The sequence below is a fragment of the Sorex fumeus genome, unplaced genomic scaffold (genome assembly GCF_029834395.1).
Source record: "Sorex fumeus unplaced genomic scaffold, SorFum_2.1 ptg000013l, whole genome shotgun sequence".
NCBI classification, from domain to species: domain Eukaryota; kingdom Metazoa; phylum Chordata; class Mammalia; order Eulipotyphla; family Soricidae; genus Sorex; species Sorex fumeus.
The window spans coordinates 8,857,312-8,883,526 of NW_026606070.1; the positions used below are offsets into that span (position 1 = coordinate 8,857,312).

General features: G+C 36.7%; 1 protein-coding gene across 2 annotated transcripts in view; it reads left to right on the top strand.

Annotated features, from left to right (window-relative positions):
* ANTXR2 (ANTXR cell adhesion molecule 2) overlaps positions 1-26,215 on the top strand; it is a 145,201-nt gene that overhangs the window by 70,507 nt on the left and 48,479 nt on the right. Inside the window, exons 13-16 of one of the 2 annotated variants that reach the window (XM_056111411.1) lie at positions 6,183-6,227; positions 7,185-7,277; positions 12,933-13,100; positions 13,426-13,575. In XM_056111411.1, coding sequence (XP_055967386.1) covers positions 6,183-6,227; positions 7,185-7,277; positions 12,933-13,100; positions 13,426-13,575 — 456 coding nt within the window. Of the gene's footprint in view, positions 1-6,182; positions 6,228-7,184; positions 7,278-12,932; positions 13,101-13,425; positions 13,576-26,215 lie in introns of those variants that run through there. The other variant, XM_056111412.1, reaches the window with a different exon arrangement.

Sequence of the window (26,215 nt, forward strand, 5' to 3'; positions counted from 1 at the left end):
ACTCTTCATGGTCTTAGTGCATTTGCTGTGACAGCAGCACCTTTATTTAACTCTTGGCAAAATACATTTTCACACAGCTCTTCCCAGTTTCTGTTTGGTATTGTACATCTAAAATGTCCAGACTTCCCACCAGTTATCTATTTGTTCAGTGTAAGTTATCTTTTTGTTCATGGTGATTCTCTGTCAAGGAGGAAAGGGAAGATTTGTGTTTTTGTGGGATTGAGAAACTGTCCTCCCAAATATTATTGTATGAGAACTTGATGTTTATGCACTTCAGAGAAAAGAAACTATATTTGCTCTCTGATGTTATCAAAAAAAGGAAAGGAAGAATAAAAGGAAGGCTCACGTACTTCCTAAGCAAGATTTTGTAAACACTAAAAATGATTTCTCTGTTGTCTGTGGGTGCCTAGACACTTCGATGACATTGCTGATAAACGGGGCATTTCTTTTTGTCCCTGGTGAGAATCAGATATGAAATGCTCCTTGATCTACAGTCGCTGTACAGTATCTTTTTTTTTTAAATCTAAAGCAGTTCGCTGTTGACAGTTCTTTTCACTTTTTTTCTGAATATTGGAACATATGATTGCATCAAGCAGGCTGTAGGCTCCAGTGCTGACATTTTCTAGCGCAAAGAATGCCCACATCACTCGAACATTTGAAAAGTGTTAATGAGCAGATCAAAAGGACTGTTGCCTGAAGCAGCTAACTATTTTTTTTTTAAGAAATCGGCTTTCCTCCAAATTGAAATCTTCATTCTAGCAGCTAAGTAGATGAGATGTAATCCTCCCTGATGATGATAATAACAAATGAAAAAAAATTGGAGAAGGATCAAACTCTGCATATGGTTCATAAAGTGGTGGAAGTGTTTTCCAGAATCTGCAATACAGAGCTGAAGGATGCAGAGTGGAAAAAATCCTGGCAACCAGGCAATATTATGCCTTTTAAAATCTGTAAATTCTCATAAAATATGGTGCATATGAATACATCTTTTCCTGTAATGAATGTATTCTTGCACTATTTAATGCAAAAATGGGATTCTCATGCCTTACTTTTAATGTATTTGGACTAACAGTAAGATTCTTCTGCACTGTTTTTACTGAAATGTATAGCTATCAGCTGAACACAGATTTTTGGTGTGTGGACTGAATGTCTTGACATTATTTCCGCTTTCTTTTGTTACTTATGAGGACATGTGGTGGAGTTAAGAAAGGAAAGATTTTGAAACATCACAAAAATTTACAATTTGTTCCATTGTTTCTAGATCAGTGATGTTTCACATATAAATCGACATGTCTGTAACATGTTATGTCTGTAACATGTTTTCTGTAATTGAGAAGGGTGTACATATAAATGAACACGTTGTGTTTGTAATCTATCTTTCACAGCCGCCAAAATGTTTTAACTCTCTCATCTTTCTCTCCATCCATCCATCCATCCATCCATCCATCCATCCATCCATCCTTGATCCTAGCAGGTAACAACTATTCAGAAAATCTTAAGATTATCTCTGAACCTTTTTCGTTTGCAGTCCAAACCTTTTCTTCAAAGAACAGACAGAATTGAACTCAGAACTTCAAAGTAGTTATACTGGGGTCCTGGATTTAGATCTGATTTTTAATTTTTTTTGTATATTCTGAAAGTTATTGAAATTCAATAGCACAGTGGGTAGGGCATTTGCCTTGCATGCAGCCAACCTGGGTTCGATTCCTCCATTCCTCTTGGAGAGAAACTATATGGGGTCCTGGGGTTTGAATTTGGGTCAGCTGCATATAAGGCAAGAGCAGTACCCATTATACCATCACTTTGGCCCCCCCAAAAATTGATTTCAGTAGAGTTTATGAGTGCTTTACTCCCATTATGAACAATAATAATAATATATTTTCCAGAATTAGTTTTAACTAATTTAAACTAATTTCAAAATTAGTTTAAATTTATAGTAGATCATACACTGAGTCATGAATAATATTTGTTACACATTATCGGAGAAAAAAATCCTAATTTTCTTTTCTGGAATAAGGTGGATACAAACACTAAAGACAGACATACTACTTAATTATGGGAAAGCATAGATGCAAAAAAGTAATACTATGATATGTACTTTTTTTTGCTTTTTTGGGTCACACCCGGCAATGTTCAGGGGTTACTGTTGGCTCTGCACTCAGGAATTACCTCTGGCGGTGCTGAGGGGACCATATGGGATGCTTAGAATCGAACCCGGGTCAGCCACATGCAAGGCAAATACCCTACCCGCTGTGCTATTGCTCCAGCCCCTGATATATACTTTTAACATTAGAATTTTCTTCTTAGAAAGATCTATAATTAATTGATTTCCTGGATGAAGATCTCAGGATGGTCTTCTCTCTTTCCATATACCATTAAGTCCATTAGTTTACTGATTTGGGGCTTATTGTTTGAAAGAGGCATTTGAGGTTTCATTTTATTTATAACTAGCAATACTTTAGTTTCATGGAAATACATGTCTGCATATCACTTGTATATATATATTTCCATTAGTGTTTGTATTATCATTGGAATTTGTCTTTGTGAATAGACTCATCCAGGTTGTGCAGTTCACTCACAAGTCAAATTTCTAGCATCTGCTATTTGGAGAGAACTTTATTGCGTACTGGCAGTATTTATAAAGAAGGAGAAATGATCAGTGCCCTCAAGAAATTTATGCTCTTGGGGTTAATTAAAATTTATGAGCAAGTATATAAGCCCAAGTTATTAAAGGATGAATTATTTAATGGTAGCAGGAAGTTTCTAAGTAAAGCAATGGAAAGTTGGTGATCTGGCTGTCAAGGTTACACTAGACTTAACACAGGGATTCTTATTTTCTGTGGGGGAAGCAAAAGGATATTCTGTATACTTAGAGTAGAGATGCATGTAAAGGTGTGTTTGTAGATTAGGGAAGAACTGCTACATGCTGAGCATTAAAACTATGAGAGTAGGAGAACTATACACATACATAAACTGAAAGAGAAACTTTCCTTTTCCATATTGTAACTTTTGATGCCAGGTAAAGAGTCACCAAGAAAGCCAAGTGTTTGCTGTGCGTTTTTCAACTGTGGTCAAGTGAGGATTTAAAATAGGAATTTACAGTAATGGAGAGAAGACACTCTGCTAGAGAGTGTGATGTGGAGATGAGGTATGGGTGAAACCCTATCATGAACAATATTGTAAATCACGGTGTTTCAAATACAAAAATTAAAAAATTAAATCTTAAAAAAATACAATTTTACCATAGCCATGTTAAAACTGGACACTGTGTATTAGAAAGGGTATGAAAGTATGGCAGAAAAAAAGAGTCATAAAGAGAGATGTTCATTGATACTTGGGGAGTTGTAGTATAGAACAAGACTGAGATATGATTTATGTTCTTATTAATTTATATACCAGTGCAAGATCTCAGAGTAAATTTCAAATACTCACAAGGAAAAACAAGTTTCAAGATATTATATTTAGATTTAGTGGAATGAAGAATGTACGTTTCTTCTTCAGTGAGATCCATAGAGAGTATATTGTGCTCATATGAAAAACTAAAGCCAAGCGTGGAGGCAGGAGTTGTAAGGATCTTTGGATAAAATTCCGTAACTCATTAAACTGCAGACATTGGAACCAGTGATTCAATTTGATCAGAGATATGATCAAGGAAGCTTCTGTTAGAAAAATACTGGTTAAATAGCTGAGAATGACTATAACCTGACTGCATATTTTAAAATGAGGGTTAGAGATAGACAAAAAGACTATATGCTTTAACTCCAAGTAGAGAGTATCAATGTTGATTAAAAAAAAAGTTTTGGCAATTTTAAACTTACCAGTCAGTGCTATTGCTATGCTATTTATTGATTAAAAAGAATAGAATGGGAATGATGAATAGCCGGGTTCATCTGTTCTGTCTGAGCATCATTCATTTACTTAAAATGATTTGACCACATCAAAAATAGTTAGCACTTACAGAAATCACACTTGAGATTTTGATCAAATAAAACAAGTCACGGTTACTTGGGAACCATTTCATGAAAATGGTTATAAGATTTTACCTTCCAGGTGAGAAATTGTTATCCTATAAATAGAAAAATATAGAAGCCGAACTGCTCTCTTCTGGAAGAAAAAAGTGTGTGTGTGTGTGTGTGTGTGTGTGTGTGTGTGTGTGTGTACCGAAGAGTAGAAATAACAAAATAAAGCCTTTGGCTTTATTTTTGGAAAAAAATGGTCAAAGGATTTGAGTTTCCTTGACAGTGGAGTGCATTGCTTTGTGAGGTAGTGAATTTTATATTGTAAGAATTCAAAATTAAGTTGGACTATAATTTGGTAAAACATTTTTAAAATACTGATACTAAAATTTTGATTTACTGTATTTTTGAGGTATTATAAAGATTAGACACACTGAATATTTTGAAGATCCAGAACATCTTACCTTTTTGATCATCCTAGTGATGGGGAAATGGAGTACGGTCCTTCCATTTTGCCGTATTAGACCCTTCCCCATTCCTCTCCATTGATCTCTTCCCCCTCCTTATTTTCTCTTTTCCTCCTTATTACTTTTCCTCTTAAGTTCGTTGTTTTCCTTCCTTCACTTTTCCTTGCAAGACAGAAAATCAGTTTTGTGCTAGACGTTTCACTAAGTTTTAGGAATAAAGTGAGGAACAAAACAGACATAAAGTCTGCCCTGGGAATGCCCTCTAGTTTGGAGCTAGAGAAAAATGAATGAATTGGGTCAATGCTGGGAATACACAGGCATATATCCACATTCAGGAAAGAGTGGGGTCTGCCCTGGGAAGGCAGAGTTGGAGGGAGGGAGAGAAAAGGGAAAGAGGGAGAGTGGGTGAGAGGGAGGGAGACTGACAGGGAGAAGTGGGGGTGCAGGGGAGGAAGTGAGAAAAAAGAGTGAAAGGTCATTTAGGAGTGAGGAAAATTTTCAGTTAGAAGTGAGGAAGAAATGACAGAAAAATTTGAGGTTGCAAACGGTAAGTTTTTTTGGGAAAAAAATGTAAGATACTTTTAAGATACTTGTAAAATACTTTTTTTTTAAAGATACTTGTAAGATACTTTTAAGATGAGACTTCTTTTCACTCTATTGAGTGTGGAAGTATTGTTTCTTATTTTTTTTATTTTTCAATTAATTTGAACATTTTAATTGATTATGGCTTCATAACCTATAACCTTCAGTTTAGTTTACTACAGCATTTTCTTTAGTATACATTTAGTTTACTACAGCATTTTTTAGTATAAATTTTTCAGTTGTTCTAATTTTGGAATTAAGTATAAAATTTTTTAACCTTTTGTGTTTTTCATTTGTGAAAGAAAGCTGAAATATGTTTTGATCAACATAAAATGATTAAAAATAAAAGTTAGATATAAAAGCTGCGTTTTTCACAGCTTATAAAGCTATAGATTTTATAAAAATGAGATAGTTGATATTTAAACCAAATTACTCTAATTATATTGATATGATTATAGTTACTGTCTGTATTTTTGCAAGATTCACATCTAAGCTAAATTTTGAATGATGAAAGTCTTATTCATAAAACAAAAATGAGTCCTCTACAAATTATGAATAACTTTACTTTGAAAAAAACCTTGTGGAAATTATTAACTATATAGAGAAATTTTAAAATATAAATATCTCATGTTTCTTTAACTCATCTTTCATAATTCTCAATTATGGCTAATTTTATTTTCTCTGTAATTTCATCCACTCTCCATTCCAAATTATTTTGATAAAAATATCAAAACTTTCACAGCTCTGGGGGTCAGTTGGTGGGTGTGACCCCTGCCTACTAGAACGTGGAGGATCTGGGTGGAGGATGCTCAGTCCCGATCTGAGCAGGCTTGGAGATCTCAGCCCTGGGACCCACATGCCTTTGTTCCTCTGTCGGTACTTTCATGCCTCTGGAGAGTGGTCTCAGCATGGTTGTGGCTGGTTCTGGAGGTCTTCAGCTGCTGGAGCTCTGCTTGGGGCAGGGAAGGAAACTCAATCCATCCCCCTCCAAGGGGCCCCGGCGAGGACAGCCAGTTGCGGGGGCAGGAGAGTGCCCTGTTCTCTTCTGGGAGCTGGGTTTTATAGTCTCTGGAATGTACTTTACTGGAATATTTTATTAATTTTACTGTTACTGCACATTCTTATTCCTCTCTCTATGGCACTGGTTATTTTATATTTGATATTTTTCTTTGACCAGGTTATCAAGGACCCTCCGCCTCCACCACCACCTGCACCTAAAGAGGTAAATGAGTGTCTCCTAGTTAATGTGTACTTATTTTCTATATTTATTTAGTATCCCCAGATTTGATCATCTACATTGCTGGTAACTGTCACCCATGTATTGTCTTTTGAAGATTTGAAAATAAATTCTTATTTTAATCTTCTTTTGATCCCTTTCCTGTGCTAGCGAAATGATTCACACACATTGATAAACATAGACTGTCCGGAGATTTAATTCACCTTTTATAGCACAGTATCTATTGTTCTAATGTTATGATTTTATTTACAAAATGCTAGGAAATAAAAGCTGAAAGTGGAGAGAGGTTATGTCCTTCTCTGAAATGGCCATTACTACTGTTTTACTGTTCGCCAAAATTGGGTTAGCATGAAATGTACTATTGTGTGTGTTATCAAAGCCTCTCAATTACCTTTTTAGTGCAAATGCTGCAAAATTCAAACACACACACATTAAAGCTTTATGTAATTATTGAAATATTGTCATACTAGTTTAGCTTTCAAAATATGAAATGAGAGACTGGAGAGATAGTCCTGTGTGTAGAGTACTTGCCGTCTATACCACAACCTGGATTCATTCCCCAGCACTGCATATTTTCCCCTGAGTACCTCTAGGATTGGTGATCCCTGAGTGCAGAGCTTAGAAGTAAGCCCTGAGCACAGCAGAACGTGGCCCCCAAACCAACAAAATATAAAGATCTGAAAAAATAAACAAGTGGTGCATTAAGGAGAAACTTCTGGTAATCTAGTGACGTAAGAGAGATTCCTAAAATTGTGGAAAGGAAGTGGTCCCTCACACTCTTTAGAATTCCACTAAAATGTATGTGTACAGGCATTCAGATGCCCCATATGTAATTTCAAACAGATTTGTTCTGTAGAAATGTATTATCAATAAAAATGTTTGAAGCTAATTCTGACTTAGTGATATTTTAAGAATTGAGATACACCCAATTTATCTATGTAGGAGGAAGAAGAACCTCTCCCTAACAAGAAATGGCCAACTGTGGATGCTTCTTATTACGGCGGACGAGGGGTTGGAGGAATTAAAAGAATGGAGGTTGGTATCTTTAAAATAAATAGAAACTGCTATTCTGGAACTTTTATTTATAGAACTATTAAATCATCTAGTAACTGTATTTTTCTCAATTCAACATAATTCATTATTATCCTGTGGATTCTTTCTAGTCATTTAAAAACTGTTCAAGAACTGATTTCATTAGTCAAAGGACTGCATTGAGAAGATATCTGAAATTTAAAAGGCCAAGTCAAGTTAGATCTTTTCCTACTTAAAATTGCAACAAAGCTTGTCCTTGGAAATGACAATGTAGTGTTTGAAAAAAAATTAAAAATATTCAGTGGATATGTCCTTATCCCTAATGCATAGAAAGCACATTTAAGACTTTTTATTGTTTTAAGAAAATAGCTTTTAGTTATCACTTATGAGTGATCATAGTTAATGCCAAACACTGTTTATAGAACGTTTTGAACTACGAGACTGCTTCAAGTGTGTATTAAAATTGAAATTTAGTAGTATGCCTTTAAAATCAAACTAGGTTTCCTTTGTTCCTTAGAATATCCTTCAAACTTAGTTCCAGCACTGAACCCGCAACACCACAATGGGCGGGCAGCATATTCCTCTCCATAAGAAGGAAGGAGGGGAATTTCCTCACTCGCTACCGATTTTATTAATAAATATACATCCTGGCATTTCCTCTTTATTTAGTGATCCTTCCATTTTTCTTCTTTTTTAAATTTTTTTTAATTAGTGAAACACCATGCGGTACAGTTGTAGACTTACAAGTTGTTGTGTTTGGGTTTCAGTTATGCAATGATCAAGTACCCATCCCACCACTGGTGCCCATTCTCCACCCCACCCCATTTTTCTTCTTGAGCATGAGTTTGTGTGTTTTACAATCAGTGCACATGCCTCCTACTGTCAGATTTGCTTTGTCCTCCCTAGTGCCAGCAGAAATCAATAAACTAATTAGCAAACCTCACAACTGTTCGGTTTTTCTGTTTTTTATACGTAGTTCAATGAACTTCAGATTCTCAAGGAAAAAGTCTTCTTGTTTCCGAATTAATTTCAGTGCTCTTCACAGTTCGCTTAGTCCTTCATCAGAGTAGTTATTTAGGTCATCTGATACTGATTCTCCCTTTCCTGACCATACTGAACCTTACATAGCGCACATGTTTCCTGGGAGTTGCCTCTTTATTGCAGGCAAACCCTTTGAGACCAGTCCCTTACTGCTAACAAGCCCTGGGCGAGGCAGGTGCTTGAGCTACTGCTTTAACTCTTATAGAAGAGACAGCATATGTTTTTGCACGCAGGGTAGTGGGACTATCACCCAGGACACAAAAGCATGGCAGCTTCGCTCTTATTTACCATGAAAGGAAGGTCACGTCCGTTGTGCTTGTGCAGCTCTGAAATTGAAGGGATGGGAAAGTAGGTTAGATGTTTCTATGTGTATAAAAATATTGTAAATTAAATTGTCACATATGGATATCTAAATATGATGTGTCACATCTTAATTTTAGTTTATTGAGCCTCATTCCAAAATGTGTATGTAAAAAGATGTATGCGAGGGGAAATAAAGATTTCACAGGATATCTACAAAGTGTTAGGAGCTTTCTCTGAACGGAGTGATTTTCAATATGTTATGTATTTCCCTATTTTTTTTCCTAACTTATTTTACAATAAGCAGGCACTACTTTATATCTGGAATAAATCTGACTCTGTTTTGAAGTCTGCACATGTAAAATACCATATGACAAGATAGGGATATATGAGAATATGAACTTTATAGGAGTAAATGTTCTTATTGAAAACACTAGGCAGAATGCCAGGTATTTATTATAGTCCAATATTCCAGTGTTTCAAAGATTGAGATCTTATCCTGAGTAAAAGAAAATATAAAAACAAGGAAATGAATACACCCCAATTTCAAAGAAATATTATTGGTTCCTATTCAACACAGACAATAACTCGAGTGCATTTTTGAGTATCTCACATTTTAGTTTTTGAGAGTTATTAGATGTAAATATGCGAAACTATATTATCTATCCTTTTTTCAGTTGAAGACAGTTTATGGAAAGGACACAACTGCTTTGAATAAATCAGGATCTATTTTAGCCTTGGATAATTTTAGCTATGTTGTATGAAGTATTCCATCCATGAGATGAAAATTGAGAATGAGTTAAAAATGAGAAAGGAAATGTAGGCATCTAAAAATCAAATCAGAATAAATAAAAATTACAACAAAATTTCAACAGAAATTTTGGTTTCTTTAAATTTTCTCAAACATAAAATTATTTAATCTTGGACAGAGAAAATAGAAACATAGTTTGTTATAAAATCATGGCTATTCAAACTTAGAAAGTATTTCCTTTAAAAAATACCTTTAACTGGAAATGTGAAATGAACTATGGAAATTTTAAGTACATGAAAATTATTGAGAAAATCTTCATGACAAATGTTATTCTAGGCCAACATGAGGATTTAACCTAGATTTTTTTTTCTTACTCTTCCTTTATTTTAAAAAAATTTTTTTTTCGTTTTTGGGGTCACACCCGGCAATGCACAGGGTTCCTCCTGGCTCATGCGCTCAGGAATTACCCCTGGCGGTGCTCAGAGGACCATATGGGATGCTGGGAATCGAACCCGGGTTGGCCGCGTGCAAGGCAAACGCCCTACCCGCTGTGCTATCACTCTAGCGCCCTTTACTCTTTCTTTAAATTAAATATTTAAACATGATAGTAATGGCAGTTTGCAGAAAGCTGGAGTGGAGCTGATGTTAAAAACAGCTGTTAGCACAACAGATCCACATTACCTAATGACTTCAAATGTGTACTTCTGCTAGTTTAGAGTGAAAAAGTTTTCATTTCTTTTCTCAATTCTGAAATTGTTTCTTTTTGGTACACCCTTCTAGTCATCCAAATATGCTTTGAAAATGTTGAAATTCCATTGTTTACCATGAAAACTAAGTAGAGTCAGAAGGATCTGTGAAGTAGGCAATGATTTCTCTCCTCCCAGTTAGAAGGCCGAGTATATTGTCTTGATTCTGCTGAGACTTCCGTTAGTAATCTATATCTGTTCTTTTTTTAACCTTTTTGGTAATATCATTGTGGTCAAATTAAAATGCTAAAATTTGTATAGGTATACCATTTGGCTTACAAGTTTTAGGAAAACTCTATACAAGATTTTCAGGTTTTGGGACTGAGTTTTAAAAGATCACGTTTGATGATTGCCACCCATAGCCTCTTTTGCAAACCACAACAGCCAATAGGAGAGAGAGAGAACAAAAGGGAATGCCCTGCCACAAAGGCAGTGTAGGATAGGGGGGGATGGAGGGTGGGAGGGATACTGGGATCCGTAGTGGTGGGAAATGGGCACTGGTGGAGGGATGGGTATTTGATCATTGTATAGTTGAAACCCAAGCACAAAATTTGTAGGTCTGCAACTTTACCTCATGGTGTCTCACTAATAAAAATTAAAAAAAAAAAAAACCAATCTAAATCATAAAAAAACTAAAGAAATGATATTGGAACATAAAAAAAGATCATGTTTGAGGTAATGATAATAATGATAACGTAATAGTAATTTCATGAAATAAAACAAATAGATTTAATGAATTTTCTTTATACCTTAGCAATTATATTTCATAAGTGTTATCTTTTAATAGTGAAGTTCCAAGAAATGCTACAGAACTCAAGTTTAATTTAGCTTCATGCTAAAAGAATGTTACTGGTAATACTTAGAGGTTGAATAGAATTACCTTTATTTCTATGGGATCTGACATTATCTGAAAAGTCTAAGAAATTTGAATATATATGTATTTGTGTACATATATGTAAAAACATATGTTAAGATTCTTAATTTATGAATGCATCTAAATTTTAATCTACTTTTTTTTGTTTGAATTGCTTCTTTGAGTTTTGACACTCATGTCCTTAATTATAGGTGTTCTATTTTTCTTTCTGTTCTTTTTTTTTTATTTAAAATTGAGACTTTGGAACTTCAAGTATATATATTCTGGTTTGAGACACTTTTTCTTTTTAAGTTCAGTGTCTATACCTAAGATTGTATAAATTTTATTTGGTCTAAATGGAGACAGTGATTTGAAAGAGAAGGTCATTTCTATGGAAAGAAAGCCAACTATCTAGCTCTAAAGGTTTAATGGTGTTAAAACAGTTTTAATAACCTCATAAAGAACATTCTAGTACCACTGATCACACTGAAAGACACAGACACATTTTAATGACTCAACAGGGTACACTTGAAATTGAAAGTCTGTTCTAAAATTGTAGTAAAAAGAGGTGAAAACATCTAAGTAAGCCTTATCAAAAAGCCATGAATATTTCTTACTCTGAATGGTAATCATCTCTATCCTTTTCCTCTATCTCAGGTCATTAAAATGCTTTAAAGGGTATTTAGTGTTTCTTCTTTTCAGAAATCATTTAACTCTGGAGAACCACAGTATGCCCTGGACAAGTTGTTGTATTTCCGTTTAGAGCTTCTCTTACATTAACTTTGCTATCTTTGGCAATGTCTTTGGTATTTGTGAATTCCACATTGACCCTGACTTGACAAAGACTTTCTCCAAGGATTTTATCCAAGGACTTCATCCTGCTTTCATGTCTGTATGTGAAAAAGTTTGACTCAGGTTTGGCCCTGAATCTCTCTCTGTTCACTGGAAAATAAAGAAAACAGTTTTTTGACCCTGTGGTTTTCAATATTCAGAGTTCGAAGAGAAGGGAATTCCCTGGGATCCCAGGAATTTTTCTTTACAAAGCAAAGCTTTATCAGATTTGACTTCCTTCATGAAAATTGATTTTATATGTAACCATACTTTGATGAGTATGGGAGCTAAAAACAGTTACTTTACAAATAGAAACTTTACAAAAGTAAGGAAAAATTATATATAATTGTTTTACTTCTAAAAGCTTAATGTTTAAGTCATACTTTATGCCATAGTGAAACTTAATGAAAAATTTGGAAAGGGCAATTAACTCCTTCATGTACAATCCAAGGGTACTTGAAATTAATTCATTCATAATGAAATGAATAAATCATTCATTTCAGACTACTTACATTCAAACCCATACGGTGACACTTATCAATTATATGGCTTAAACACTTTCCTTAACTTATATGTGGCTTACTTTCATTATCTGGAATGAAAAAATAACGTACATCTAAATATATTTTCATGTGGATTAAATTAAGATTGGCACATTGTAGTCAGTTCAGTAAATGGCTTCATCGTTATTATAATCCTTACCGCTAGTGGCAACAGAAGTATGAGTATGTGTTTAGTTAAAACTGAAAGATACCCCTATTTAAGAACTGAATTATACCCTAAATATAAATAGATGTGACTAACATACTACTCATTATTTGAAACAATGGAGAAAAAATGGTTGTTTCAAAAGTAATTGATTCCAGATGTTTGCAGAGTCTGCTCCTGCCAGCAACACACACACACACACACACACACACACACACACACACACACACACACACACACAGAGTATTCAGTACCTAAGGAGTGGTGAGAAATTTAGTAAATTTCAGAAGAAACGTAATGCATGTACTCATTCTCATCTTCCTTCAAGATGGTGAAGCAAAGGACCAATCATTGCCCAAACAAGAGCTTGGGCCTCTAGCTTGTTTTGACAGTGTGTCTGAGACAAGTGTTTCCCTTTTGTTTCAAAGGTTCGTTGGGGTGATAAAGGATCCACAGAGGAGGGCGCAAGGCTGGAGAAGGCCAAAAATGCTGTCGTAAGGATACCGGAAGAAGCAGAGGAACCTGTCAGACCCAAACCACCAAGGCCCAAACCGATACACCAGCCCCCTCAGACGAAGTGGTACACACCAATTAAGGTAATTGTTACGATCCTGTTTGATTTAACAGAATCTTCCTAGAGAAACTGACGTGTGTGTGTGTGTGTGTGTGTGTGCGCGCACACGCGCACGCTTACTACTCTCCTTTCAAGGGAGATTAGGGTGCATCAAAGGACAATCAGTTTATGTTTGAATGCCTTTCTTAGCAGCCATAATCTTATTTTTTGTGATTTTTCTATTAATTTATGAAAGATTTGAGAGTAGGGAATAAAACCGTATCCACTTTCTCTGAACACTACATTTATGTACCAAATAGAGGTTGAGTACATTTCCCTGAGAATTTCCAAATTGTGTTTTCCCTTAGGGCCGTCTGGATGCGCTCTGGGCATTATTGCGTCGCCAGTATGATCGAGTGTCCTTGATGCGACCTCAAGAAGGAGATGAGGTTTGTATGTGGGGTTGTGTTGGCAAAGAGCCGATGGCTTGGGTCAGCATAATGAAGGTAGTGCAATAATAATAAAAAATAATCTAAAGATCTTACTACACGGTGGAAAGGATTAATGTGTCAATTCCTTGTTACTTAGGATGCGTAAAAAATTATCTATTGTTAAAATACATATTCCAGCTGCAGTTCAACACCCGTCCCTTTTCAAGGAATGCATTTAAGATGGACTGGTTTGGATGGCAGGGGGATGGTACAGCGGGTACAGCCTTGCCTTACCTGAGGCTGGTGGGGTTGGACCCCTAGCATTCTGTATGGTCAGGCAGTGATCCCAGAGCGCAGAGAAGGGGTAACCTCTGAGCACCACTGGGTGTGACTCAAAAACCAAGAAAAAAAGTTCTGGTATTTAAAAGCATTCTTTAATAAGCCTATTGCTTCAATTTGGCTTAAAGGGCATCACAGTGAAGGTTTTACTCTGGGGTATCTATCAGGATCAGTTGTTGTAGTCTTTCTTTAATATTTAGTAGCAACAAGACCCAGGGAAAATGCCTCAAACCATCTTTTATTTTTCTAAAAAATCATTGATTGAAGTAACATTGGTTTCCAATAGTATATAGGTGGTAGCCTTATAAACAACATTTGTATATATACATATTTATATTTTATACAGCATTTTATATTGTATATACATATTGTATATCGTACATATGCATGTACTTTCACCATCAAATTCTAGTTTCCATCTATTACCAGCATACAGTTGAACTTGCCTTTAGTTTTACTCATTGCCCCTTTTCTCTTGTAACTAGTCTTGTTTTCTGTAGTTTCAGGCTTTGTGTTTGCTTTTTAATTTCTTATCTTATACATCAATGTAAAATCATAGTTTAGTTGTCTTTCTCCATATGACTTGTTTCACTTAGTGTAATGTCCTAATTATGCTTAGTTTTATCCAGGTTGTTGTTAACAGCAGAATTTTAATTTTTTCATAGCTGAATAGTGTTCCTTTATACACACACACAAATTCGCATATATACCGCATTGTATTCTCTTACTGTTGATGAACACTTTGGTTATTTCCAGTTCTTGGTTATTGTAAATAATACTACAGTGGACACAGGGGTGCATGTGCATCTTCAAATTTCTTGTTTCCATATTCTTCAGAGAGAGACTGGGAAGTAAAACAGCTGGATCATATGGTATTTCAGTTATTGATTTTTTGAGATATTGTTAATACTGTTTCACATAATGCAAATCTTTCTGTTTGATACAATAAGTATTTTCCTGTTTCCAACAGCTGCTGTAATATAATTGATGCATAAATGATATGTCTTTAAATATCTAAACATTATATAATTTCTAGATAAGCAAACATGTCTTTAAAGTTATAAACATTAGCTCTTTCCTTTCTGGAGAAGCCTGCAATCTCTTTAACTACAACTCTCTCTCTGTCTCTTTCTCTCTCTTTCTCTCTCTCTCTCTCCATGTTTCTCTAAAACTAGTTTACTTCAAAAAATAAAATTATAAATATTATAGTAATCTGAAGTGGTGAGATACACACTTTCCTGTGTGTATAATACACAAAGACACACTTGTGTGTAAATGTATTTTCCTCATATTTTTCAAATATTGGAAGCCAGTTTTGATTGGAAATTTTATTTTTTGCGATTTGGCTTGAATTACTCTAGTTTTGCCATTTCTATACTATATTAGCACTATATGTTTTTGTACTAATATAAGAAAAATTACTTCAAACTTCTTCATATGTAACAGTGGAAGGGAAGGTCTGTTTCAGAGAGACACCTCTGTTCATAGTAACAACAGGTTTGTTCATATGTTACCATGTGATCATCATTCTCTCTCTCTCTTTTCTTTTTGGGTCACACCCTGCTCAGGGGTTACTCCTGGCTCTGCACTCCGGAATTATTCCAGGAGGTGTTCAGGGGACCATATGGGGTGATTGAACCCAGGTTTGACTGCATGCAAAGCAAATGCCCTACCCACTGTACTATCACTCCGGCCCCAACATTCTCTTTCTAACATATGCATGATCTCCACTCATTTCAGTTTCAGAGTAAGACCTTATGCTCTGTCAGGTCCTTTAGGCTTATGTTTTTAAAATATTAAAATTTTTTAAAATTTAAAAACATCTATTCTAGCTTAGTGTAAAACAAATGAAATACAAATTTCAAATCTAACCTAATGAAATACAAAAAAGATTGTCTAAATCTTAAGATTTTACTTTTATGAAATGGGGATAATTTTTAAAACATGTGAATTTAGTAAATTTATTTAAAATAATATTCTGAATATTCTCAGCAGATCATTTGCTAGGACTCTATACAGAAAGAAGTAGGTGTTTTTTCAATTAGATTCTTGTTACCAGGCAGTGCAGTTAATAGAAAACTCTCATATTTAATGAAATTTGTTTGCTTTTGCTTAAAATCATGTTGTATCTGTAGTTCTGCATCTAAAATAATATATAATATATATAACCTATATATAATATCTCTAGTTACTTTTCAGTGTGTTTGACCATTATGTGTTTTAAAACAATTTTATGTCTTTAAAAAGATTTTAGCATAATTTTCAAACAGCTCTGTCCCTTCCCAGGTTATACAGTTGTTCAATAATTTTCACTGTTGTAGGATTTTCACTAAGATTGTGCTGGTAGCGAAATGGTATTGGCCAGAAAAAAACCAATAGTGGTTCCAGCATTCTTGCCTATGTTTTATGATGTTTTTTGACTCTCCTGATGAAATTGAATTTTCAGTCTTTCATTGTTCCTAGTAACTTTGGTTTAATTCGATAATCTATTATAAATATGCATAAGTAATAGCACCAGGTCTTACTGAGGGGTGGAAAGAAATTGTGGTTCTTGATTCTAAGAAATCTAAATTTTGGGGGCTGGAGCAATAGCACAGAGGGTAGGGCGTTTGCCTTGCACGCAGCTGACGTAGGTTCGATTCCCAGCATCCCATATGGTCCCCCGAGCACCGCCAGGAGTAATTCCTGAATGCATAAACCAGGAGTAACTCCTGTGCATCACCAGGTGTGACCCAAAAAGCAAAAAAAAAAAAAAAAAAAGAAAAAAAAAGAAATCTAAATTTTGGAAAGCAAGACATATACATTTTTTTTTTTCCGAATGTGATCTGGGTCCTTAGTAGGTATGTATCAGGCACTTGAATGTATAGAGGATGAGAGATGAAATCCTCCCCAGAGGAATTGGGAAACTCTGTTTCAACATTTTAGGCTTCTGTTCTTAAAAATGCATAGATTTCTTGAGGTGGAATTGGGTGAAATGATCATTTCATTAATGAAGCATCATCACCAGTTCTCCAACGCAGCCAAAACCCCAGTGATTTGTGGATTACCAATAGTCTTGGAGTTAAAGTTAAAACTTGAATAATAGAACAAGAACAGAACAGAAGACATCTTTAAGTTGGACCAATGAATGTATTTGAATTCTGTGCAGTGCTTGTGTCAGTCTGTTTAACAGATATTTTTCTAGTGCTTTACATGTGCCAAATACTTTGGGAGATAACAATTACATTTACCATTCTTCCGAAGTTACAGTACTTAATATTGTCCCAGCAGATTCCATCATTACTCATTCTTTTCATGATCGGAGGATAATGCTTTTCATTATTTTGACCAAGAATTCTTTACCAGTTTTATTATATTTTGTCTGATATAGTCCCAAAGACTTTCCCTTCCTCTTTCATTAAGGTACCGGGATTCACAATACAATTAGTGATAGTTTCATATATACGGTTCCAACAACACAGCCACCATCAGAGCCCAGTTCTCCACCAATATCCCAAGGACCCTGCCATCACTCTACTCTGCCTTCCCCTTCCACAGCCAGACCCAGATGATCTCAGTTTTGTAGACCAATTCTTCAGTTCTGTTGCCTTTGGTCATCTGTTGCTCCCTCACTGTGCTTCTTTCTTTCCCACATATGAGAGAGATTATTCTCTATTGGCTCTCCTTCTGACTGACCAATGCCTATTTTTTAATACTTGAATAAGATTTCTTCAAAACTCAGATTGTTTTCAGATCCTAAGGGTGTGATATAGTCCCTAAATCAGTTACTAAATAATGCATCATTCTTTCTTTCTCTCTGTGTGTGTGTGTGTGTGTGTGTGTATGTGTGAGTGTAGACAGAGAGGTGGGGTGTTGAGACACAGCTGGGCTATATCTAGCTCTGGGCTCAGGACTGACCACTGGCAAGGCTCAGGAGGTCAAATGCTGTCCTGGGGATCAATCCAGGTTTGACGCATTGCAAGGCAAGAGCCTTAATCCCTGTATTATCTTTCTGGCTCCCACGTGGAACCTCTTGATCACATTACTGAAACATTCAGCCACAGGAACATTAATGACAAGTGGATAAATACACATTGTAAACAGTGTAAAATGAGTTCAGGCCAGGTATTGCTTCCAAAGTAATTTGCAGGTCAAACTTAGCACAGAGCTTTTAGTCTTCAAGTATTTTGTATTTAAAATATCTAGGCAAAGTAAGTAAGACATTTATTGTGCATGATTAGCTAAAAGTCCACCTTATCCACTCAGTATATATGTATGTTATGTTTATTTTGTTTTACTTTGAATGTAAGTTTAGAAGCATTAATTATCGGTTGGCATTTTCTTCATCATATAAGTGTGTGTATGTGTATATACATATATATAATACCTCTAGTATAGTGTATATATACTATATTTTTATACTATATATATTATGTATTCTCTTATACACACACACACATATATATAATTTGCACTCCATGACTTATTTCAAATGACCCAAAACCCAATTCCATGAGAACCTGTCCTTCATGGTATGAAGCTCACGACACTCAACAATTAATTTACATTAGTATGGTAAAACGAGGCACTTATCACACCATACAATTTCCTCTCTTATTTATATGGACATTTATTTTATTTTGTGGAATTATTTGCTGAATTTAAGGTTTTAAGATATTTTAATAAATCCCCTCTTCAACCAAGGCAAGATAGAAAATTATCTGATCATGGAAGTCAGATAAGCTTGTAAACTTTTCTCATGTAATGATCTGTTTCTTTTAATGATATTTTTAATAATTCTTAGAGTTTGATACTAAGTTTATTAATTATCAGCATACAACCATTTCCCTTTAGAGAGCTTGAGACATCTTTACCGTCCATTTCCCCTTTTTTCGCTTCTTCACCATTTTCCATGTTTCATGATTAAGAATATTTGAGTTCCAATCAATCTGCATCATTACTAGGTCCTCTTCACTTCACAGAATAATTTCAGTATGAGCCTCCTGTCTTCACATATATTGAACCTGTGCTTATTCAGGATTAAATCGTAGAAGTACATAGCAAAAATAATCTCAACTGATGATTTAGCAGAATTAGTGGGGTTTTGGGTGGGATGGTTAGGTGGTTTGAGCCACATCTAGCTGTGCTCAGGGCTTCCTACTGGTTCTTGTCTTAAGGATCACTCCTCGCAGGGTTCAAGGGACCTTATGTTGGGGATTGAAATAGGTCACCCACTGTACTATCTCTTCATCCCACAGATTTAGTAAATTATTGTTATGTATATCATTAGAACAGCTGCAGACTACCAATATTTTTCAAATTTTACATGATGTTTTAGGAAGTCACTTCGACACCCCTCCTGCCGAGCCTTCCATCTCTTTTTATTCCTTTGTTTCTTCTTATACACATTTACATTTTATTTTCATGCTCCCTAGTTTCTTATACCATATGCAATTCTTCTTTTTACCTCTAATTTCTTTTGAATGAGCAAAGCCTTTTAAATGCTCTATTATTATCCTCATGCGCACTGTAGAAATCATTAGGTACCATAATTCTGATATTCTTATGTGTTTCAAAAAGAATCACTACTAATCATGACATTGAATTATTGCAAATATTTAAATAATATCGCAGATATTAAAGGTCTTTATAATAACTAAAATATATAAAATATTAGCAAAAAGTTAAGATTTAATTATTTGTAATATTTGTAATCAAAATTGCTTCAACAGTGAGAATCTGTACTGAGATGCTAACATTCCACAAATTTAATTTCTAGTTGATTAAAAAAAAAACAAACATGATTTTCTTAAATTCCTTTTTGCTTTCAGATTTCTCTCTTTTGGGGCCTAGAAACAAATCTGCATGATAAGAAAATCAGAACCATGAGGCAGGAAGAAAATCAGAATTTAGAGCGTACTTGGCATGAGTAATTTTAATATATGACAGTATACTGGCATTATTATACTTTGGTGGTACTTTAAATCTGAGTAGAAAACCATGCCTCAGCATTATCATCTACTTATTGTGACTAGTTAGGCTTCAAAAATCAAACTGTGAAATGTTAAAATTTTTATCGGTTGTGCTTACATATCTTGGCTGGGTTTGTCTCAGAAGACTTCATCTTAGGAACCCAAGATTCCCAAATGGCAATGTCTTCTATACTCCTGGTTGTTCCATGAAATGAGTTTTCTAGGTAAGCCAGGGCATTTTGGTGAATGAGAAAATTAGTCGTGGCATTCTTTTGATTGCTTTAGATAGCCACTCTTGTCCACTGATTGGTGTCCATGGCATAAGGAAAGGTAAAACCTGGTCTAAATTCTTATTCCCCTGAAATCAGTCACCACTTAATGAACTAAATTAAATGGTGAACTCAGCTTTCTCATGAAAGTCTTACAGGCCTGTGTCTACACATACTGTCTACACACACGTATTTTATATATAGTATATTCCATATAAAAGTCTGTATGCAGCTCTACTCTATGTGTGTATTATCTATAGAATGTTTATACACTTCGTATATAGTAGAAATACTCATTGTCCATTGAAACTGCTTATCACTTTAATATTCTAATCTATTTTCCAGTAAAGATTAGGAACTTTCCAAATAGTCCTTTCACTTTAGGTTGGATACATTGATGATCCCTAAAAGGATTTTAATAATTCGTTGGGGCAAATGTGATTAGCTTTCAAAGATGAGTCTTTCTCATAGAAACTTCCTTTAGCATAAATTGGTGAATTCAGTTTGCAGTTTTATCTGCCTGTGATCACAAAGGCTTTTGTGTGTTTATTATTGGTGATATTTCTTCTGAACTATTTATACAATAGCATAACAAGCCCATATTTATTTTTGTGTGTGCATATAATAATTTATGTGTAGAAATTAGGAAGATGTATAGAAAATTTTTCTAGTTGTTGAAAATGGGATGCAGTTGGATTTTTTACTTTCACAACCCCTCCCGTTGAAATCCTTTACACTTCTGAAATTTGAAGCAAATAATAGTCATATTTAATATAAAAGGAGGGGAGGCAAGAAAAAAAAGAAGAAATAGGCAGGGCAAACGTAATGCTTCTTGAAAGACTATAAAAACACAATTTGTGTCCGTTCTGTGACTCTTGGTTCCAAAATAATAGAACCTTTGCAGCCTGTTCTCTACCTTGGAAAACAGTCTTGCCATTTATTTATGAATTGTTGCCTGCGGATTCTGCCTCTGGAGAGTTTTCGTTGAATAAACAAGCCAGCGCACAGAGAAGTCAACCCCAGTCACGCACACGCACATTTTCCTAAACAAGTTCCGTCACGCTGAGTTGCAAGCCAAACGCGCCCCTTTTATGGTTCGGAGACCTGGCTGGGCTCATTTGCAGGAGATCTCACTGCAGAATTGAAGTCCTTGAACACGTCATTGAAGGCCTGGCATCGAATCTCCAAGAGGCGCGAGGACCGTCTATCTCAGACGCCGGGTACCAGCAGCCCGGCGGCGGCGGCCGCCTGCGCCCGCAGAGCCGTCGGTGGGAGCGCGCGGGATGCTCGGCGGGCCGGGCGCGCCTTTGGAGCGCGGGATGCTCGGCGGGCCGGGCGCGCCTTTGGATGGGGGGATGCTCGGCGGGCCGAGCGCGCCTTTGGAGCGCGGGATGCTCGGTGGCCCGGGCGCGCCTTTGATGCGGCCGCCGCCCTCCAGGTGTCGGCCAGCGGGTCGTCGCCCACATCTGTCTGCAGCGGCAGCCGAGCCTGCGAACGCGTTGTCAGAGGAGGCGAGTGAGAGCCGCAGAACCGTTGTGTGTGTGTGTGTTTTTTTTTTTTTTTTGGTCTCCCGACACACCAAAGATAGACGCGGGGGTGAACACAGCTGCACTCCCCAATTTGCCTGCGGCGCCGGTGGAGACATCTAATGCAGTTGGACTCCGCGGCGGTGGGCAGCCGGGGACCCAGAGCCACTTCACAGACAACTTGGTGCTGCAGCATCTGCCTCCGAGTTCCCAGGGAGTGACGGGGGACAGCAGGTCCAGATCGGAATCTGCGCATAAACAGCCTCCGTGAAGCCCCTGGACTCTTTTGAAGGACCTCCATCAAACGCGCCCGAGAGCGCAGCAGCAGACGGGGGTTTGGTATTCAAAGCCAGTGTTTTGTTTTGTGATTTTTTTTTTTTTTTTGCAAATAATAAGGTAATTTATAAATGATGCATTACCATGCGCTGGCCTCTTTTGAGCTCAAAAGAGCGAGGTAGGGATGCAGAAAGGCAAAGAAAGAAGAAAGCTTTTTTGGAGTGGGTTCACAAACTGATCGAATCTCCAAGGAGCTTCTTGGCTGTCATCGAGGTTATGTTAACCTTGAACCGCCTTACCTCAAGCACCCAGCTAGCAGAAATCATTTCACACACTGCCGTAGTCGTCGTGACACCCCTGAAAATACGTTCACTGTGTTTTTAATTTGGGGGCGTTGTTTTACAATGTGTACTGTGAAGCTGCGTACTACCCTGGTAGTGAGATGCAACCAGATTTTATTTTTTTAAGATTTTTTTTCAGTCAAACAGAAAATAGATCAAATTCACCCCTTCTCATTTATAAAGACCTTGTACCTATAAATATTTAAAATAAACGTTTAAATCAAAAGTTAGAATTCATCATGAAAGGAAATATTTTTTCCCCTGGATTTTGGTGTTGAGGGGCCATACCCTGTGATGCTCGAGTTACTCCTGGCTCTGTGTTCAGGAATTACTTCTAGTGGTTCTTGGGGAATCATATGGGAGGTTGGGGTGGGGGTGTATAAGGTATGAGATGCTCAGGTTCAAACTCGGTTTGTCCACGTTCAAAGCAAATGCCCTACCAGCATAATTGTGTGCACTCATGAGCCTGTGTCATCATAAGTGAAAATATTTCATTTAGGATGAACAGTGAAATTGAGGCCAGTTTGTGATCTCATAAATGATGCGCCACACGACCGAAGTGGACAGTGGACAATGGTTATTATTTATGTGTTGAGTGCTCTCAATTAGGGAGGATAAAAATAATTTCCAGCACCTTAGTTTCCATTCTTAAATCTCTTCATTTTCTTTCTCATTCCTTTATGTTGCTAATCAGGGGTGAAAGAAAATGGTAAGTTAGTGAACAAGAATCATTTCCTTTTAGAACCATAATATTTTACATGGTAAATAGCAATATAGAGGCACTATAGAGACAAGTTTCAGAGAGTGAAAAATAATAAGGATTCTCTGGTACTGTAAATTGTTCTCATCAATGAAATTTTTGGTTTCCTAGTCTGTAGAATTAGCTGCACCTTTGCCATGTAAAGCAAATGCCAATTCAGGCCTTTCTTTAAGACCAGGAAACTTAATCTAGTCTGATTACATGACCTACATTCCTTCCTTCCTTCCTTCCTTCCTTCCTTCCTTCCTTCCTTCCTTCCTTCCTCCCTCCCTCCCTTCCTCCCTCCATCCCTGTCTCCCTGTCTCCCTCCCTCCCTCCCTCCCTCCCTCCCTCCGTCCCTCCCTCCCTTCCCCTTCCTTCCTTCCTTCCTTCCTTCCTTCCTTCCTTCCTTCCTTCCTTCCTTCCTTCCTTCCTTCCTTCCTTCCTCAATTGCTTTACACAAAAGTCCATTCTGGTACTTAATGCCATTCTGAACTTAATGCCAGTTGTGTGATTTTTACAGAAATCTGCAGGAATGTCCAGCTGAGGACTCTGGTCCCCACTTACCACCCACCCACAGCACACACACATCAGCAGGTACCCAAGCACTGCCAGGGGCGGTTCCCCTGAACCCCAGATCTACTGGCTCCAAGCAGTACTGCAGCATCACTACTGAGCATAGCGCCAGATCTTTGAAAAGGCACCACGTGGGCTGATTTAGCTCCTTAGTTAGGAATTCACACTGGTCCTCTGGTGGTGTTTGTTGGATCTCATTTTTTTTTTCAGTGTTGTGACCTCTGTGGTTTGTCTGTATGGCTATACCTCGCTCCTACATCACCTGCATACCCGAAGCCTTGATCTGTGTTCTTTTGTTCCTTCCCTTGTTCACCTTTTACTTCCGCCTTGATTTCTTCCTTCTCTGTCCCTCTCCTCCCTCTGCTTTTATCTTTTTTTAATGTTCACTTTTGCTGCAAATACCGCAGTTCAAACCTTGCACTCCAGGCAAAATTGCCCTTGCCTGTTCTGTGGCGGCTTCTTCCATGGTTGAGTCCTTCCCAGAATCAGTGTAACTCCCTTCTGCTCGCAAATCATACAAGGCATAGTGCTGTTCAACCGCAGCATCTTCAGACCAGGGAAGCATCTTGCTAGCAGAGATATTATGCCTCTTAAAGAAATTCCCTGTCACACTCACAAAATGCAAACCACTTGTGGGTGTTTCTGAGCAGAGAGAAACTTTCACTAGCATGATTTCCTGTCTCAGCTCTCTTTACTGCTCATGAACTGCATGCTTTCACTGGATTTACAGGTTCCATCTAGCTACGTTGTGTCATGGAACTGAACTTCTGACTGATGTTCGAGGCTGTAAGAAAATTATATTTTAGTTAGTTGAATCAGTCCTACCGTAATGCAATTAAATCATCTATTTCGGAGTAGATTATGTCAGTACAGATGCAAATTTTGCATTTTTATTCTGTTATGGAGACTTTACAGTCTATATAATTATGGATTGTTAAATTGATATTTATTAAAATAATTTTATAATTTCTGATATTTTGTGATAGATATATATATTTGCATATTCTAAATACTTAGTTTTAAAATTAAAGTTCAAGTGGTGAGGTAGTACGTTTTGATGGTTTATATTTCAAACAGGGCATGGCATTGCCTTATCTGGTCTATATTTGTTTATTTAGAGAAACTTTAGTAGAAAAAGAAATTCGCTTGATTTGGAAGGGTTTCTTTTTTGCTTTTTGGGTCACATTCAGTGATACACAGTGGACTTCAGGCTCATACACTCAGGAAGTATCCCTAGCGGTTCTCAGAGGACCATATGGGATACTGGGAATCGAACCGGGGTCGGCCACATGCAAGGCAAATGCCCTACCTGCTGTGCTATTGCTCCAACCCCTGGAAGATTTTATTATTCCTTTTCTTAAAACTGAGTTTATATGAACATTTTATACATATGCTTTACAAAAAAATCCTCTTTTGCTTTATATATTTCATTTCCTTTTCATATCTAAATTAAACATTAGTAATTATGTGATATAACCTTAAGGTTTCTAAATAAATTTTATTTAATATTGCTTTGCATATTGTTTGATACTATTTCCCACTAATTCTTCTCTGAATCAAATCAAAATCTTAACATTCAGTGAAAAATCTGAAAGTGATATAACAGATAAAAATTAAACTTTGTAAGAAATTATGTTTAAGAACTACATAACATTCTTGCCATTTTATTTTCCTGATTTCAGTTAAAAGTCAACCGTATTATTTGAGAGACTTTACAAGCAAGATTTTTTTCTCTTTTAGCTTTTTTAACTAATGAAAGTGCAGTAGGATTTACAAATTCTTCCCCATTTCAAAATTATTCTGTCGTCTCCATATTCCATCACTCACTTTAGAAAAATCACTTGGAAAATGTGGAAAAAATGGGTGATTCTGATTCTTAAACTTTTACAGTCCTATAATGCTTCTCTTCCTTCCTTCCTTCCTTCTTTCCTTCCTTCCTTCCTTCCTTCCTTCCTTCCTTCCTTCCTTCCTTCCTTCCTTCCTTCCTTCCTTTCTTTCTATTGAAGCACTGTGAGATAGTTACAAACATTCATGCTTGAGTTTCAGTCATACAATGATCGAATACCCATCCCTCTGCCAGTGCACATTCTCCACCACCATTGTCCCCAATACCCCTCCCCACTTCCCAATCCTCCCCCTGCCTCTATGGCAGACAATTTCCCCACACTCTCTGTCTACTTTTGGGCATTATGGTTTGCAATATAGATACTGAGAGGCTATCACGTTTGGTCCTTTATCTACTTTCAGCACACATCTCCCATCTCGAATGACCCCTCCAACCATCACTGGCTTAATCTTCCCTTCTCTATTACAGCTGCCTTCTCCCCCAAATCATGAGACAGGATTTCAACTATGGAGCAATATTTGTGGCCCTTGTGTCTACTGTCCTTGGGTGTCAGTCTCATATTATGTTATTTTATATTCCACAGACGAGTGCTGTCATTCTATGTATGTCAGTCCCTCTCTGTCTGACTCATTTCACTTAGCATGATATTCTCCATGACCATCCACTTATATGCAAATTTTATGACTTCCTCTCTCCTAACAGCTGCATAGTATTCCATTGTGTAAATGTACCACAGTTTCTTTAACCAGTCATCTATCCTCAGGCACTCGGGTTGTGTTCAGATCCTGACTATTGTGAACAGTGCTGCAGTGAATGTATAGGTGCAGATATCATTTGCTCTGTGCTTTTTTTTTAACCCTTGGT